This window comes from Vidua macroura, chromosome 1, assembly GCF_024509145.1.
Source record: "Vidua macroura isolate BioBank_ID:100142 chromosome 1, ASM2450914v1, whole genome shotgun sequence".
In the NCBI taxonomy this organism is placed as follows: Eukaryota; Metazoa; Chordata; class Aves; order Passeriformes; family Viduidae; genus Vidua; species Vidua macroura.
In genome coordinates this window covers 13,792,955-13,810,185 of record NC_071571.1, presented here as the reverse complement: position 1 = coordinate 13,810,185, position 17,231 = coordinate 13,792,955, and the positions used below count along the sequence as shown (strand labels likewise).

The following is a 17,231-nucleotide window of genomic DNA, read 5'->3' as shown; positions in this document are numbered from 1 at the left end:
CAAGTTAGTCCAGCGGGATGAACACATTCAGTCCGATTTTTGCCAGATATCGTTTCTAATAAAGAGGTCAGAAAGTGCATTGGCCAGCAGCCAGATCTTGTCAAATCTGTCCCCTCCTTCTTTGCTAGTGAAAAATACCTTGCAGGCACAGCACACCAGGTCTCGCTGTTCCTCCCCCAACCTTCTCAACTGCCTTCAGGGCTTTAATGGCCCTTTTTCTAATTTTTGGCAATCAAATCAATATGGGAGTTTGTCCTCTCCTGTATTTTTCTTTGACCTTTGTCTGGAGCCAAGCAGAATTTTTCTGACAACTACCCTTCTAATGAGGGTACCTTGATTATAGGCATTACTGTGATTTCACTCTGAACCAGCATATGACACTTAGCTTTTCTTGCCATGATTAGAGCTAGTCAGTTATCACAGTTATAACCACCGCTCAGCAGAGCCATCTGCTTTCCTGGGAAAATCATTCCGAAGGATCATTGTGCACAATGGATAATCCTGGCCACCAACAGCCACAGCTTGGAAATAAGAAAGACAGCTCCTCTTCCTCATTTTCCCCCATCTCATTCAAAACTTAAAAACATTTTTTAAAAAGTCAGAAAATACTGCTATGTAATTATAATTTTTAAATTGAAAGCCTAGAGACCCAACTTCTTCAAGTCATTAAAAGAAAAATATTAAGACTTCTGCCTTATCTGCTATAGATATACATGTGTGGCCAGTTGACTGAAATATGATCATCCTCGGACCTCAGACACATGAGGAAACACATGCAAAATGTAGTCAGTTTGCACAAGCATATGGGGACAAAATCAGAAAGGCCAAAGTATAATGTGAAATAAAAGTAGCAGGGAGCTTTAAAGATGACAATAAATCATTGAGTAATTGCATTAGCAGTAAAAGGAAGAGCAAAGAAAAGGTTGCTCCCCTGCATGGCAGAGAGGGAAGGATATTGACAGATGATGCTGAGGAAACCTAAGGCTTAATGGTTTTTCCCTTTGCATCTGTCTTCACTGAAATGGTTGACTGCAAGCAGATGCAGCATAATTGACTACCACCAATAACAAAAATATTTTCAATATACCAGCAAAAAAAGTAGCTAGAAACTGGTTAAGGTAGTTGAAGCTCATCTGACACACTCAACTGTCTGAGGCAGCCTCAGACTTTTTCAGCAACTAGGAGAACTTGTTGAGGACAGCTAAAATATTGAAAAACTAGGAAAAGTCAATACCTCAGAGAAGAAGAAGAATTAAAGACTCATGAGTTTAACTTCAATCCCTTCTTAAGTAAACTACTCGTAAGCACAGAGGAGATAATGGGACAAGCAGTAGCCACCGTAGAGTTATCAAGAACAGATGTGGTTAAGTCAGTCAGATTCCCTTCTAAAACACGGGAAATGGCCTTGTGAACAGAGAACAGAGAACAGTCCCAGGCTAAGAAAAACAGCTATGGGATGGATGCAATAGGTTGAGCAAGGCTGTTCCTACAGACTATCCAAAGAATAGATTCACAGTCACAAGACTGGACAGATTGAGATATTTTCTATGTGGATCACTCTGAATTTACTCAGGGTTTTTCATTATTAATTAGGACACTGTTGAATCTGCAGAAAACCCAAATGAAGGAACTTTGGAGGAAAGGATTAAAATTTCAAATGTTTTTGAAATACAGACTACAAAAATAGAATTAACTTAAATAACAGCAACTAGAAGGTAATTTACACAGTTCAAATAAATAAACAATCAATTAAAAGTAGAGAAAAAATCTGTGAGTTGCTTTTTCAAGAATGGATCTGGAAGTTCTACTGGGTAACATATAGGAGTCAGCAACATCAAGCTGTTTGGGGAAGAAAAAGACAGAGTGGGGACATAACAGCAGTCTGCAAACACCAGAGGAAAAGAATAATGTATTAGGTATTTAACTGAAGCAAGAATAATTAAGATACTGTGAGCAGGGCAACTTCCTAAACAAAAGGTAGTGGAAAAGACTGCCATAGGAAGCTGTAGAGTTTTTTGTAAACTAAGGAAAACAAAACAAAACAAAACAAAAAAAAAAAAAAAAACACAAAAAAACAAAAAAAAAAAAAAAAAAAAACAACACAAAAAAAAAAAAAATCCATAAAAAATAGGATGAAGCAAACATCTTGCAGGAATGGCATACCCTGCAGATACTACCTTGAAAAAGTGATATGGTCTCTCTTAAAAGATCTATAATTCTGCACTAACATTGAAATTTTACATAATGTATTTCCTACATATTGGTTCTACAACAGCTGAGAAATATTACAAGGACTACATTTTTTTTAAAAAAGGCTGCCCATCATCTCTAAATTAAAGAAATGTATCTACATAATCAGACAGTCTTAATTTTCTTTCTCCTTCAACAATCACAGCCTATCTGCCAATTAGAATATGTGATAGTACTTACTGTCTTTCTCAAGATCCCCCCTCCTCAAATCAGAAGAGATGCATGAGAATTTCAAAAACGTTTAATGAGCCACAACCCAGGAGGGCTGCAGTTAAAAAAGAAAAAAAGGTGAAGGATAAAGGTGATAAGGTGATTACTTTAAGTGCCCTAATATATTAAGGAGAGAACATTATGCTCATTTTTATAAGGAGTTATATTAAAGAAGGCTATTAAAGAAGGCAGCAAAATACAAATGAAGACGTAAAGAATGAAAAAATGCAGGAGAGAAAGTAAATATTATGCATATGAGCAGGTGAAGTGCAAACACCAATTTGAAATCAAGTGACATTGATGAAACTAAAGGAGACATTAAAATTATTTCCTCTAACCTTGTGGAATCTCTCATATATTTCACCCCCATCCTTCCTTATCATCTGACCTTCTTGATTCACCCTTTGTCTTTACAAAGTGAAGACACGTCTGTGTCAGCAGGTTTGTCAGTATCTCAAACCTGCTTTCTCGGATGTTGCAGTAAACAAGTGAAAATCCTTGCTTACTTTGGGTTAAAAAATCTGCAAATTATCTTACTTACGCTTCAATGGAGCTTTCAGCCTACTTTGCAGTTAACAGTCTGCCACATTTTAGGGTGGAGGGTTTGCCTGCTGTGCTTTTTTTAAAGAATATGTTTCAGCCAAAGGCGAATGTTGCAGGTACACAGGCAGCATAGGTCCTCCTGTCTCCAAAACAAACACTACCTCCACTGAAATGTTCTGTCCTTATTTTCATGTCTGATCCAAGGATCACTGACCCCAGCAGTGGAGGATCACCCAAATGAGCAAATGAGACTGCTACCGTGCTGGGAACCATGTTGCATCAAAGAACATCATCGCTGTCTGAAAGTAAAATGGAAATTAGTTTTTCTTTTGCATAACAAAACTGGCCAGAAAGGCTGATACTTACACCTATGACAACAGGCTGCTCATCAATAGATTATCTTAAGTCTAATCTCCAATTTAGCTCTTCTGCTGGACTGAAGTAGAAAGGAAAATATCATTATATTCAACTACTGCTGAAACATGACATTGCTGAAACAGAAGCTCCTGCTTTCCTCCCTCCTCACTTTAGGGGCTCTGGTTTCCTCCTTCATGCAGACTTGCTTGGACCATTTCTTCCCATACATTTTTTCCCCCCAATTGGAGAACAATTTCAGAAAGCAGCACTGGTGGGTAACATCAGAATTCTGCAGTTAGATGTGTAAGGAGCAGCTGCTCCTGTGTGTGCAAGAAGCAAATGACATAGGCATACCACATTTCAAATGGTACCATACCTCATATCATGAATCAAATCAGTCATTCCCAGATACTGCAGGCAGCAACTGGAGGTCGAGCTACAATACTCTTATCAGTTGGTTGAACTGAGCCTATCCACCAGTCATGCTCCTCCAGCTGAGGTCTAGTAACAAAAGTGGGCACAAAATTCTGCTGCTAGCTCTATTTCAGGTCCATTGTTCTGTGTTTCTAGAGTACTACATATAAAATAGCCTAATCTGGAAGTTGGAAAATGAAACAGCATGAAGTGACAAAAAAAAAAGCAATGAAAAATCTCACAACAAAGCAAAGATTATGTGAATCTCATACACTGAAGATGAAAGAAAAGGTAAAGAAAAAAAAACCCAAACCAATAAAGAATATAGCTTATAAGTCAGTATCTTAGCTCAGGACCCTCAAATTCACACCTACAACACTTCTGAGGATGCACTTGTAAAACCTTACTGGGTCACAGTACTGAGAGCACAAATCTCTAGCATGGCCAGAAACAAGAGCCAGCTGTCTCATAACTCATAAAAGGTTTCTTCTGGTAACTGGTTACAAAATAAAGTTTGCAGCTGTGGTGTGGAGGGAGGATGGATCTGCCTGTTAAAATGCATCATCAGGTGTCTTTCTGGCTAGTCAAATACTTGGTGCTACATTTAAGTATTAGAAAAAGGAGTAGGATTAGTGCCTTGTTTTACTGTCAAAGAGAGTCCTGTAGTGCAGTGTGGAAAACCTGATAGGTTTTGAGTTCTGTTCAATTCAGCAAGAGTAAGTTCAGTAAGTTAGTAACTATGGTATAGCTATTTTAATTCGCAAATAAGTCTTTGCCACAGTAACTCTGCCACTAAAGGAGAATTCATATGACATCAGAAGACATGCTGCTGCCTTAGCCTAAAGTACTTGGCATTCTAAAATGAAACATTTTAGTGCTCTTACTTTGAACTGATACTAAGAGAGTACTGAATTTATATGATCTACAAGACACCTTAAACTAATTTATAACAGAGAATATTATAAAGACCGCCTAAATTATCTTTTTTCAATCTATTGCAAGGGACTTGGCTAGATCTTGCCCAGTGCAATGTGTTGAATCACTACAGAAAAATAATAGAGAAAATATACTTTTAGCATGATGTCTTAAAATCTCCATAATTACAATATGTAGCTATGTGGTGTTTTGCTTGAAAAACTACTCCAGTAACTATCATTCTACAAAGGCTTCAATTTACATAGCTCCCAAAGTCAGTATTTTTATGAAGTGGAACTGGCCTGAAAAACAATGCTACAAATCTCCATGAAACTGAGACAAGCAGACCCCATCACAAAATAAGTGAGAATGAGAAACATATTGCTCTGATTTTCTGATCACTGAGGAATTATTCCTCTCCTCTGTTATGGGATGGGAAGAAGGTGAAAGTTTTAACAGAAAACTTTACTAATTACTTATATTCCGAATGTTTGTAGTAATAATAGTTTCAGAGGAAACAGTTTTTCTGAAAGCTGTTAAGTGGCATCAAAATACAGCAGCAACAAAAGTAAAGTTGAATCTTTGAGTTATTTCGAAAACACAGATAATTCTTAGACATTGTAAGAAGCAAAAATCCTTTCCTTATCCCAGTATGTTGTCTTTTTTCCTTAAAGTAAGATGAAACTGCTCGATGAAAATATTTTGCTTAAGGAAGAAAAAAGTTGGGGTTTTCCAATAAAAATATTATGGTCTCTCTGGGAAATCTGGAAAGACACCAAGAGTGTCCTGCTGTTCAGCCCCCTACTCCATCTGATACTTTAACAGTTCCAGATGGCCTTTACTACAGGATGACCTTCCCTCTATTCTTTTATTATGACCTTTGGGTCACAAATTATCTATAGGATGCTGCTGTCATTCTGTAAGACACTGCTGTACTCTTTCATCTAAAGAATAAAGATGCTTAACATTAAAACTCATCTTTGTTAGGCTGACCTTCCAATGATGATCAAACCAGACAGTTATTCCAATCAATGTCATTGCTGAAGAAAATATGTTTCATTTTTTGCAACACTGACATTAAGAAACTAAGGCACGGTTTTAAATCAAATCACTTTTGCAATTCTACTTGGTTAGAGAGCATAGCCTGTTATATTCATCTAAAATATCAAAAATATTGCTGAAACAGTTTTGATGAGTTACAATTATTAGAAGGATGTGGTGGGTTTGTTTTTGGTAAATTATTGATGTGGTTTTCATCCCAATGTCATTGATAGGAAGTAATAAAACTCTACGTAGGTTTTATTAATTATTTGTCTTTCTCTATCATCATTAACAGAACACATTGAACTTACACAGGAAAGTATAATAAATAGTCCCAATGTAGTAAATAAAGTAATAAGGTTAATTTCTTTCCTGCTGTCAGTAAATTCATGTTAGCAGTCTCTCGTCAGCTTGACATCAATTAATGATTTTAATTCCAGACTCTTGTCACAGTACTCACCACCCTTTCGTCTAATTAAAATGGATGATGCATGATGAAGGGAAAACACAAGACTTCTGTTCTTGTTGTAACATTTCTATTCATTACTATACTTTTACAACAAAGGGCTTGTGGCTTTAATGGTACTAGAGAAGGATGAAGAGAAGTTTATTACATGTGAGAGATAAAGACCCATATACCCTTAGGAAAATATAATACAGGAAGCATTTTATGGAATAACCGAATCCTTTGGGGGGAAAAAAAAAAAAAAATCAGTCTTATTTTAACTATTAATGAACAGGCAGAATGTTTCCCTCTAAATTTAGGACAAATAATGCACGAACGACACCCACTCTACTCGCAGTCTTGTTTACATCCGCACAAAAAAAAAAAGTGTTGTCAGCCTATTGACTGAGCTCCAAAAGTAACAGCAAATCCGCCAGTGCAGGACAGACGCCTGACCCGCCTCCCCGGGCAGCGCCTCCGCGCTGCGCCCTCGCCGCCGTGCGCCGGCAGCATCGCCTCCTGCCCGGCCGCCCAAAGCCATCGCCGGCCGCCCAAAGCCATCCCCGCGGCTCAGCACGGCTGTCCCCAGCTGACACCGGCGCCAGGCGCGGCCGCACGGAGCGATCCCGGCGGAGCCGGGCCGGGCCGGGCCGGCAGCGCCGAGCCCGCAGCTCCCCCTCCCGGCCCCGCCGCTTCCCAGGCACCTCCCGGCCGGGGAACTGGCGGCACTCGGGGCACAGCGACGGCAGAATCGTGTACATCCCTTTGTAACCCAGAGGAACAAAAGGTCATGTTTCCCGAATCAGAAAGGGGGGAAACCAGTCCAGCAGGAGGCTTCTGGTCCAGACGGGAGCTATTCTCAAGCACGTAGCCCGCGTTAACTGTCCTGCAGCATGCACAGCACAGGCTGCGACTGTCCAGCGGCTGCGACAGAGCAGAGCGAGCCCCCGGCTCCACAGGCCCCCATCTGACCGCTCTATCACCCTCCCAGCATCTCCGAAGCCTTTGTCACAGCACTCCCACCAGCACAACACTTTAATTCTCTCCCAAAAGGTTTCTCCTTATCTCCTCAAGACTGATCCTCCCAACACAGGTGTTTAATGAAGCACTTGATTTTGCATCCATTTCAGTGGAAGTTGAGGAAGAATACAATACTGAGATTAAAACACTTTTATGGTAACACAGAGGTTTATAGAACATTAGTAAAGCTCTTAAATCTGTGTATTAACCAAACAGAGAAAATATCCTCTAGACTTTGCTTCCAAGAGGAGAAGTGCCTCTAGAGGCGGATTACAGCATAAACACTGTTTGCCCGTAGATGGATCACGAACTCTGAATCATGAGATTACATGAGAATTGCAACTTTCATCTTTTAAGCATTATCCAGCATTGAAGCATGCTGGATTCAGATGAATTTCTTAAAAACTTCACATTTAATTCATTCCTCTGTTATCTACTACTCGGGTACAAAGAGTAAAGTTGTTCAGGTCAGGGAGAACTTTCTTTGCTAAAGGAAGTCAGTCCAAGGCTGAAGATCGCCGGCACATAGAGCCTTGCCATGCGTGCCAAGAATTGCACATGCCTGCGCTAAAGAAGGAAAGACCGCAGGGAAAGGTTTTGGATTTGCTGAGAATATATTTTGTAATGAACACAAAGTTGAAATGGAAAGAGAAATAAGGGAAAAAAAAAAAAAAATTACACTGAAGGGAAAATGCAAGGGTGTGGAAGAGGAAGAAACAAAGGTATCAGAACCTGCTGTTTGGAAAGATGTCCCTCTCCAGTAAAGACTACCAATAACAACCGGAAGACAAAAGCAGTAGATTCTTTGAGCAATTCTGTCTTCATATCTCCTAAGAAAGAGACTACACTAAAGAGCCTTGAAGAATTCAGAAAACATTTCAGGGCAATCAGGTTGCAGGATATCAATGGACACACTGGCTAAATATTGAGCAAACCTACTCTGGGAGGCCCTCAAAGACTAGATGTAGGGGGTTTCTAGACTGGAAAGGTCTGTGGGCTTCCAGAGGTTTAGATGCAGCAGCACTGCACAAGGTGACCATCCATATGAACTGATTCCTCTTGGTCACTGACAAAAGTTTCAAAATCTCCTTTTAAGTCTATCCAACATTGTAATGCCTGTGTAGAACTATAAGCATTTGGAAGCATCTCTAAAAGCTCAAGACATGCTACACATCTCCAGTCTGCAAAATCCAAGAGATCTTAGGAAAATGTGCAAACTACAGGTACATCAGGAGACTCTGGAGTTGATAAAAGACCTTCCATAACAAAACCACAAAGACCCAGGGCTGTTTTCTCAGCCCATCCATGTGAATGTAGCATCTCAGTGGTACTCAGTTTGAGCAGTCTAGTGATAGACAGACAAGATGACCACACAGCAACAAGGGGCTCCAAATTAGCATATATGTAAAACAGCTGTGATCTGGCATAGGACCAGACCTAACTGAACTTGGCTCTTACTCAGCTTCCTCAAGACTGCAGTATGGACTCTTTCTTAGGAGTCTCAAGGCCACAGTCAGAAAGTTTATTGCCCAGTCTTGCCTCAAGTTTTTGACTGATGTCACTGCTGGGGAGAACCCTTTCTAACAGCACAGCAGAGCCCAGCCAGATTTTAAGACGAGTGCTTGGCAGATACTCAAGGATAATGCAAGCAGACTTGTTTTTGTGCAGTAAACCAGTGTAAAAGCATAGTGCCATGGGGCAATGTTCTATGGCCTTGGATGAACTGTTGTTCCAACATTTGGAGGATTTACAAATAACAAGTATTTTACAGAATTTTTGGTAAGACTAGTGGGTGGTCTCATCAAGTACACCTCTAATTGTTCCAGTATTCCTTGTTATTGAAAGCTGGCTGTATTTTCAACTAGATAACTTCCTTTTTCATTCAAAATTACTTTAAGATTGTCAGTAAACACGTACCATGTACATATATATCCAACATATATACGATGTAGCTTAAGAGATACACAGCTTAAGAGAGACACTCCTTAATCAAAGAATCACAGAATCAAGAAATTATTATTAATAATATATTTATGAAAGGCCATTTTATTAATTTCATCATGGTAAACTGAAATGCATTAATTTTCTATTTTGTCTCATAATCCATATGAATGCTAGGTTTTAAAGAAAATACTACTGTAAGCACAATACTATTAAAATTAATAATTCCATAAAATTGTGGGCATGATTGATTTTTTAATGGGCTGTTCACTTGTTCTCTGACCCCCCTAAGGATTTTTGCTCCTAGCTTCTCATACATAGTAAATTCATTAAATCCAACCTATTTCCCCAAAGCATTGCATCATTTTAGAGGTATATAGTATCAAATACCAAGTAAAATAGAACAAGTGAATTGCACTGTTAAAAAAATTTAGAAGACAAAAACCCACAGAAAACAAAGTTAAAATAGCAGCCATTATGAGCCAACACTGACAGTAATATTTTACTCTGTCTCCTAGTAAACATTTTGAGGGATTGTTCAGTTAATCTGCAAGAGTACTCTTCATTAACAGCATGTATCTAACATCATTATTTTACAGGATCAAAAGGAAACTGCAATCTAACTGCAAAAACATTCAGTCTCTATGGACCAAATCAACATGTGAATTTTTTAGAAACATAAGGAACCACCTCACACATTCGGTTGCTATTTTATTATCTTTTATTAGTTGTACATGCGACTACCCCAAAGAAGTTGCATTCTCTTATAGACATAACACAAAGGAAAGCAAATACACAGGGGAAAGAGAATAATGGGAGGATAAGGACCCATGTTACTATAACATCAAGCTGTTATGAAGTTCTGGCACATGCATTTTCTGCAGTTTCAGTGAACATATAAAATTGTTTTTATGACACATGAGGAGTGAGATTCCAGGAAAGATTCAAATTTGTTAGCGTAACTTGATGGACAGGGATTAGGATTTGCTCCATGCATTGGGGGCTATACAAATAATTTCATAATTCTACCTTGGTACCCAGCGTGACTATTGCAACCTCTCTTACATCATCACATGGACAGTCTATACTCTGACCATTCTTACTGAGAGAGACAGAGAGACACAGAGAGACACAAGAGAGAGAATGAAGAGAGAGAAAATGTTACCAACTGAGGCGTCAAGTTCTTCTTTTTATAAATGTATACGGCTGATTTTCTGGGAACCTAATGTTACTAAGAAACCCTAAGGGCCAGCTAGGGCTCAGCAATGTGTGAAGCCAGGACACGGCGTGGTGCTTGTCTGCACTGAGCTGGGCAGGGCAACCAAGGCAGCTTTCCATGGCTCTGCACCCCTGGCTTGAGCTCTGTGGCTGCTTCATCCATGAGAAGGGAAGCTGGCTGCACAAACACCCTCATCACTTATTTCCTTCAATTCTAGCCTTCCTCTTTACCATTTAAACTGCAAGCACTTTACTTTTAAAAACAGCAACAAATTTAATGACTCTACCTCACTTTTGTTAAAAAAGAAAAAATAAAAACCAATCAGACTAGCAAAAAACATCCAGGCACTGTAATCCAGCCACCTTCTACAATCAGAATGGATGGACAAAGACAAGAAAAAAATTTTACATCAATTTATGACAGTATATCTGCTAAAGAGTAAAAAAATTCCCAAATGGTCACAAATGATAAAGTTTCTGTGTTTAACAAGTTAAACCAATAAACACACACTCCCACCCTGTCTTTACTGTAAATCACTCAACCCTAAAAGAACTGAAAGCAAACCATTTTAGGTTTAACTGAGGAGTCTACACAAGAGTTACAGTGGCTCTCTATTATACAGTGGCTCTGATATTCTCTGTTGAGCTGTTAATGATGAAGCCACCATTCATGAACTTTTGTTCTTATTTGAAGAGGACCAAGGTGCATAGAGATGGCAATTAAAGAGATCATTATGACTAATTTGTGATATCTCCTCTACAAGGATAAGAAAATTTCCCTCCAGAGTTTCTGCATCAATCCTAAATTTATGGTGTGCTATAGCTTGATTTTTAGATAAATAATTCTAATGCATAGTTCACTTTCACTGCTAAATGTGTCTAAATCTATTTACCATTCAGCAATCAAACTTCGTAAAGTTTGTCTCCTTACTAAAGTGATGTCTACTCAAAGAGGTTGTCTCTCAACTCACATCTCCCAGCATAAGTTAATTGATAACCTATGCTTTTCAAGATTTTGACTAAATTGATCTGAGAGACACCATAGTCTACGCCCCAAATATCTAGGACTACAAGAGATAGGATGAAAAGTAGACTGGAAATATTGAGAAGAGCATATGACATATATATTATATAGATTTTTTATGTTAAGGGAAGCTGGCAAGGAAAAATAGAGGTGCTCACCACTCATTTTTACAATTAGCAGTTTAATAAATATATATATATATATATATAATTCCATAAACAGACTGCATGGCACATAAATAGACTAAACTCCAGTGACAAATATACTGGTAAGCATAATTTTTATGTTTCTCCTAAATTTATCAATGAAAAATCTAGATATGCAAAACTCTGAAGAAAAATACAAAACATACTTCATTCTATATAAATATGTGTTTTCTGAAAATGTCAATAAAATCAGTTATAGAATATATAGAGAAAGCATTTCATTTTATTACTTCAGTCTCCTCAATAAGAAAGGGAGCTCTACATCTATAAAAGATGCTTAACACAGCCAAAGGAGCTGTTCATACTAATGTCCAAAATAAATCCAGCTTTGTCTTCTTATTTAAAGTAATAAACATATCAACATGTGGAAAATTTCATCAGTGAAAATTGAACTTCAGTTATTTAATTTAAAAAACAAACTCTCTCTATCAAGGTTTAAGCAAATACTGAAGTCTACCTCTCCTGTTCTTGCTTCATTCGTATTCTCTCCTCTTCTGAAGTAAGAGCTTCCTGCACTTTTATTTTACCAGTTTTCTCACTCTTGTCATCTTTGCGATGTTTGCCAAACCTGTTAATAACACACAAAAAAAGAATCTAACTTGTGACATGAACAAAACTGTATTTTCCTTCTTCCATGACAAAGAGAGTTCTCCAAGAAGGGCTTCTGGGAAACCAGGAAGTGAAAGTGCAAAGATCTCAGAATCTCAATTTTTAGTATTTTCAGGCTGCTTCCAGGTTGTTAATTTTTTTACGTAAGTTTTTTAATTTTTATTTTCATTTCACTCCTCTTAAAAGTTTATAGAATTCCTCACTGAAGAACACAACAAACAAACAAAAAAATAATAATTGGACCACATTTCTCTTTTATGCCAGGATTTTGGGGCCGCTATTCTTAAACAGACAGTCAAGCAATGTTTTAGAACAGCATCTCTGCCCAAGGACACAGCTCAACTTTGCATTAAGCAAAGTCTTCCCCACCTTGGAGAGGAGAGAGGGAGCCGCAGGTCTGACAGCTCCCGGGGCAGCACAGCCCCCTGCACCCCGCAGGGCCATTTCACCACACAGAGGACACCATTCAAAACTGCCAATTTATTCTTTTTCAGCATCAGGGGTTCTTATTTAAACTTTATTACTCATGACTCTTTCCCCAAGGGTGTTCCAGTGTGGGAGGATGAATGGAGGGGTGGAGCTGTCTGGGCTGCCGTAGACAGAGACAGGTGCTGCCAACCCAGGGTTTGCCCTCTTCACATCTCCTCTTCCCCTCTAAAGGCTATATTTCAAATATATTAGGTTTCTTCCATATTTGTACATTCCACTGTTTTCTTTAAACTTTCAGGGAGTGAAGAATTTGGCATTTGAGATAGTCAGTTATTATTAGGACAAAATTATTCTTATTTCTTAAGGCATTTCTGACCTATTCTGGAAGGAATAACTTTCGTATAGAGCGAACCAAACAAACACTTCAATATAACCTTTAAATAGATCTAAACTTAAGATGAGAATTTTCTATTTAAGGCAGAAGGGCTAACACGTATCTGTTAAACAGTATATATACCAATTAAATGTGGCATCATTTATCACACCAAAAGCAGCAAGAATTCTACTTTTTTTTTATACCAAATGCTGATCTGAGAGCTGACTGAGTCTGTGGCACTTCACACTCAGGTTCACATCAAAAGTGAAATTAAAGCACTGAGACTTGCAATCAAACATGTCTAGCAATAGTGCCAACAGGACACCACAAATGCTCATGGACAGTAAAATAAACCACAGAGTTCTTAAAGCTTCCTTCTGACCTGTTAATGTAACATCTTTAAAATATTTTGAGTTCAGCAGGTATTTATAATATTTTCCCATTTGATTCTAGGCTCCTTTTGATTCTAGGACAAAGACATTATGTGGTTTGAAGATACACCACACAGCCACCCTGCAGAATGATTAATTTCTGGCCATTCAATCAAGAGATAATATTTATATTATGTAATCATGGCTCTAAGGGCAGCTCTTTAAAACCAAAACACAAAAATACAGCATAGGAGCATGTACATAAGCTTTGAACTGTTTGCCTGTTCTCCACACAGATTGCTCATTTCCAAAGTAATTCAGGCATCTGAAAACTAAAACTGTTTATTAATAACCACCTGAAAAGGGAATAGGCAGAGGACATGATGGGGTTAAGAAATGCAAAATAAGGCATAAAGTTAAAGTCTCTGATTTCATAATGTTATATGTGAAACCTAAATTCAAAACACCAACATGTATCTTTTAAAACATCCACCTATTTATTAGAGAGTAATCAAAACCATTATACAAAGCATTTACACATATGACACAAGAGATTCAAATCAAGTCCTGGATGTCGTACACCTGACAAAAGAGATTGTTTAATTTAAAATAGCCCTAAAACCTCTAGCCCAGAGAGGAGTTTTGGCAGAAAAACAGTGGAACTGAGCCACTCTACCCTGATACACAGAGAGTGCCTGAGGTGGCAGCATGGGTCTGACCAATAGAACATGCAGAGCTGTGAGGAGACAAGCAACATATGTGTCACTCTAGCAGAGCATCTCTGGGATGCTCACATTTGCTTCAGTCTCCTGTCCTTCCTCAACCCATTTAAAATGTCAGGAAAAGTAAAGGAATCAAACTCTGGAGTACCAAGTTTATTTTTGAAAAGAAATAATTGTTTAAAAAAAAATGGGGAAGAAGGGGGAAGAAAAAATTGAATTAGTTATTGCCCATTAGGTTTTGGCAGCAAAACAGAATTTCTGCCACCATAAATCAAATCATTGCAAGTATGAACAGATATATAGTGAAATCAATACCTTATTAAAAACAATAAAGTACACAGGAAATTTCTAATAATCCTTGTAAGCAATCTAGTAAATGTCTGGTCAGGCTGCATGATTGTGAGGAGAGCATTTCTAATGTTAACATGTAATGCAAACCTAGCAGAATTCAATGGTTTGAATTTGCAGATCCAACCACGCAGGTCCAGAGCACACAGAGCTCATGTGCATTCCCACAGAGGCAGAGGTGGGCACCACACATGGAGCACGTGGAGCAGCACCAGGGCTCAGTTTGCTTTGATCATGAGCAAGTTGTGGCAACAACCCTTCTTCTCTTTCAGGGTTTTCTTCCAATCGTCCAGGAATTAATGTTCCTTCTGCCCCTGAGGACCATCCTGGAAGACAGCTCTGGTTCTTTCCCAGGCATTTCAGAGGGTGGCCACACTGTTCCCACTCTGACCGGAGACTTCCCAGTGCCCATCTCTGACAAGCTCAGTGGTCATCCCAGCAGTGGACAGCCTGGCAGAGTATGAACCATGGTGGTCTTGCACAGGTGCCTTCTTTGGACTTTGTCACCCGCAGAAGTGATCTATCTGCCATAATCACCACTGCCTGTAACAAGTGTAGCAATGTTAACCACACTGTGCCTACCCTGGAACCCGGAAAAACAAACACCATTCTCCCCCCTCCCTGATTGTGGCTTCATGTTTCTAGCACAATGCACAGTTGCGTTAATTGTGGCTTAACAGTCACAAATCTTTGAGAAGATGCTAAGACAGCATCTCAAGAAGATGCTGAAGAGCCACCAAGCAATAGAGAAAGGTGCTGAAAAGAACTGTGATGGAGATACATTTGTACACCCCCACACACCTCCTTTATTTCTGTAGAGGCAGTCAATACTTCCCACTACAAACATCACTCTAAGTCTTTGGTAAGATTATGCTTGCTAGCAATAAATGTGTTTGTTATTTACTTCTATTAAAAGTGTTTGCTTCATGAAGTATGATTTACAGTCATAATGAATCCCACAGCCCAAGTCAGCATCCTCTCCACCAAATTTATAGCAGACATTTATAAATTATTTATTTAACAGTCATAATCAAGCTAAGTTTAACTACAGAAATGCAACATTCAGCAATGCTAAGGCACACCATTAAAGCCAGCTGTTAAAACTCGCTCAGCTGTACTGTGGTGTGACTACACTGGTGTCAAGATATTGAAAATCACCTGTCCTAATTTCTTCAGGTAAATGTTTCCTACTCATATAAACGATGCTTCCTTTTCATTAATATTAACCGAAACAGGACACTTAGAAATAAGACTATTCATACCACTGAAACTCAAGCAGTCTATGCAATATCCCTACAAAACTCAAAAATTCAAGCAGTCTCTATGCAATATCCCTATCAAAAACACATCCCACAGTTACTGTGCACTGTCTCCACAGCCAGAGGTAAAGCCCCTTCTGCTGCTGTTTGTTGGCCCTTGTTTAGCTGTGTGAGTCAAAAGTCTGGGTCAGGTCTCCAGAATCACTCCCAGTACGTACAACAGCCTGAATTGAATGTATTGGCTCAATGCAAAGATCTGGCTTACCTATGTGGAAGTTCCACCTCCTGACAGTGCAACTCCTCTAGTCCCTGACCTGCCCCATGAACATTATGTGTTTGACACCTTCCCTGCAAGCCACTGGGCTTTGCATCATTGTGAACCTTCCCTCTTTACTGCTCAGGTACTCAAAAGGAAGGAGAGATGGAATGAGGATCTATGTCTCATACATGACCCACGGCAAATGTGGAACCTTACTGCTTCCAATACTACTTTTCCCATAATCCCTTTGTTGAAAGGCCTGGCACACCCACGTAATAAGTTCTCCCACTGAAGTGACTGCTCACTCACTGAGAACAGCCTAAGACTGAAAGTTGCAAAGTGCAATCAAAGCTATCTCCCTTGTAAAGCAGAAATCACCATCCATTTGTGCTGTGTCACACAGACTCCAGACTTTTGCAAGGCCTTGAGGACACAGCCGAGCGCTGTGATCCCGGCCCTCGCTGCTCCCTCCCCAGATGCAGCAGCAGTTCTCTGCTGTGTGCAGCCGGTTACAGAGTGCCTCAAGCACTTTGCGAGTTTCAGGCGCTTGTCTGAACCTGAGATGGTCTCATTCTCACTGCTGGGGGCTGGCTGCTGGGATACTTGTTGCAGCTCTTACAAATGCAAATGAAATGAAAACTTTCCTTCTGATACAGACATGAAAACTCCATCGCTCAGCATCTGCACAGCAAGGCTCCTTGCATTACTGAAAAGGAGGACAGTGCTTAAAAACAAAGGTAGAAACTACTGATTTTGGAATTAAAACCCAAAACCATGCAAAAAAAGATCATCTGTGGCACTGATGTTCAGACAGTCTTGAGAATCTAATCCCAAACTCTTTTCTTTTGCAATGTTTGGTGCCAACAATTTGACTGCGAGCTATAAAAGCCCAGCCTAAATCACAGCACAAGATACCAATGCAGAGACACAGGCCACTACATGATGTGCAGCCAAATGACACACATGACTGCCTCACCAAGTCACCACACTCATGAGGAAAACAGGTCTGTTGCTAAAGCTGGAGCTATACCATATATACCTATACTATACTACTCTGAAACACCTGCAGCTACAGAAGCACAACACTGACCTGTGGGCACCACTTGCCTCAATCTCAATCTTAGAAGCAGAGCACAGATGATTATTACTCAGAGTAGAAAATAAAAGACAAAAAAACAAGTGCACATTTTCCTCCAAAACCCGAGTAATGAAAAAAATACCATTCTGTTCATAAATATTCTTTCACAGATACAGCTTAATACTTCATTCAGGAC

The 17,231-nt window shown here is 39.2% G+C and overlaps 1 protein-coding gene across 23 annotated transcripts in view; it reads right to left on the bottom strand.

Annotated features, from left to right (window-relative positions):
• The window catches only part of PARD3 (par-3 family cell polarity regulator), a 443,499-nt gene that overhangs the window by 103,716 nt on the left and 322,552 nt on the right, over nucleotides 1-17,231 (bottom strand). For 19 of the 23 annotated variants that reach the window (XR_008436211.1, XM_053972924.1, XM_053972931.1 and 16 more), the window contains one exon: nucleotides 12,042-12,152. The exons of 3 other annotated variants lie outside the window; for them this stretch is intronic. Coding sequence is in view for 19 of the 20 variants with exons in the window: in XM_053972924.1 (XP_053828899.1) it covers nucleotides 12,042-12,152 (111 nt within the window). In the remaining variant the exon portion in view is untranslated. Of the gene's footprint in view, nucleotides 1-9,249; nucleotides 10,239-12,041; nucleotides 12,153-17,231 lie in introns of those variants that run through there. One more of the 23 variants, XM_053973069.1, reaches the window with a different exon arrangement.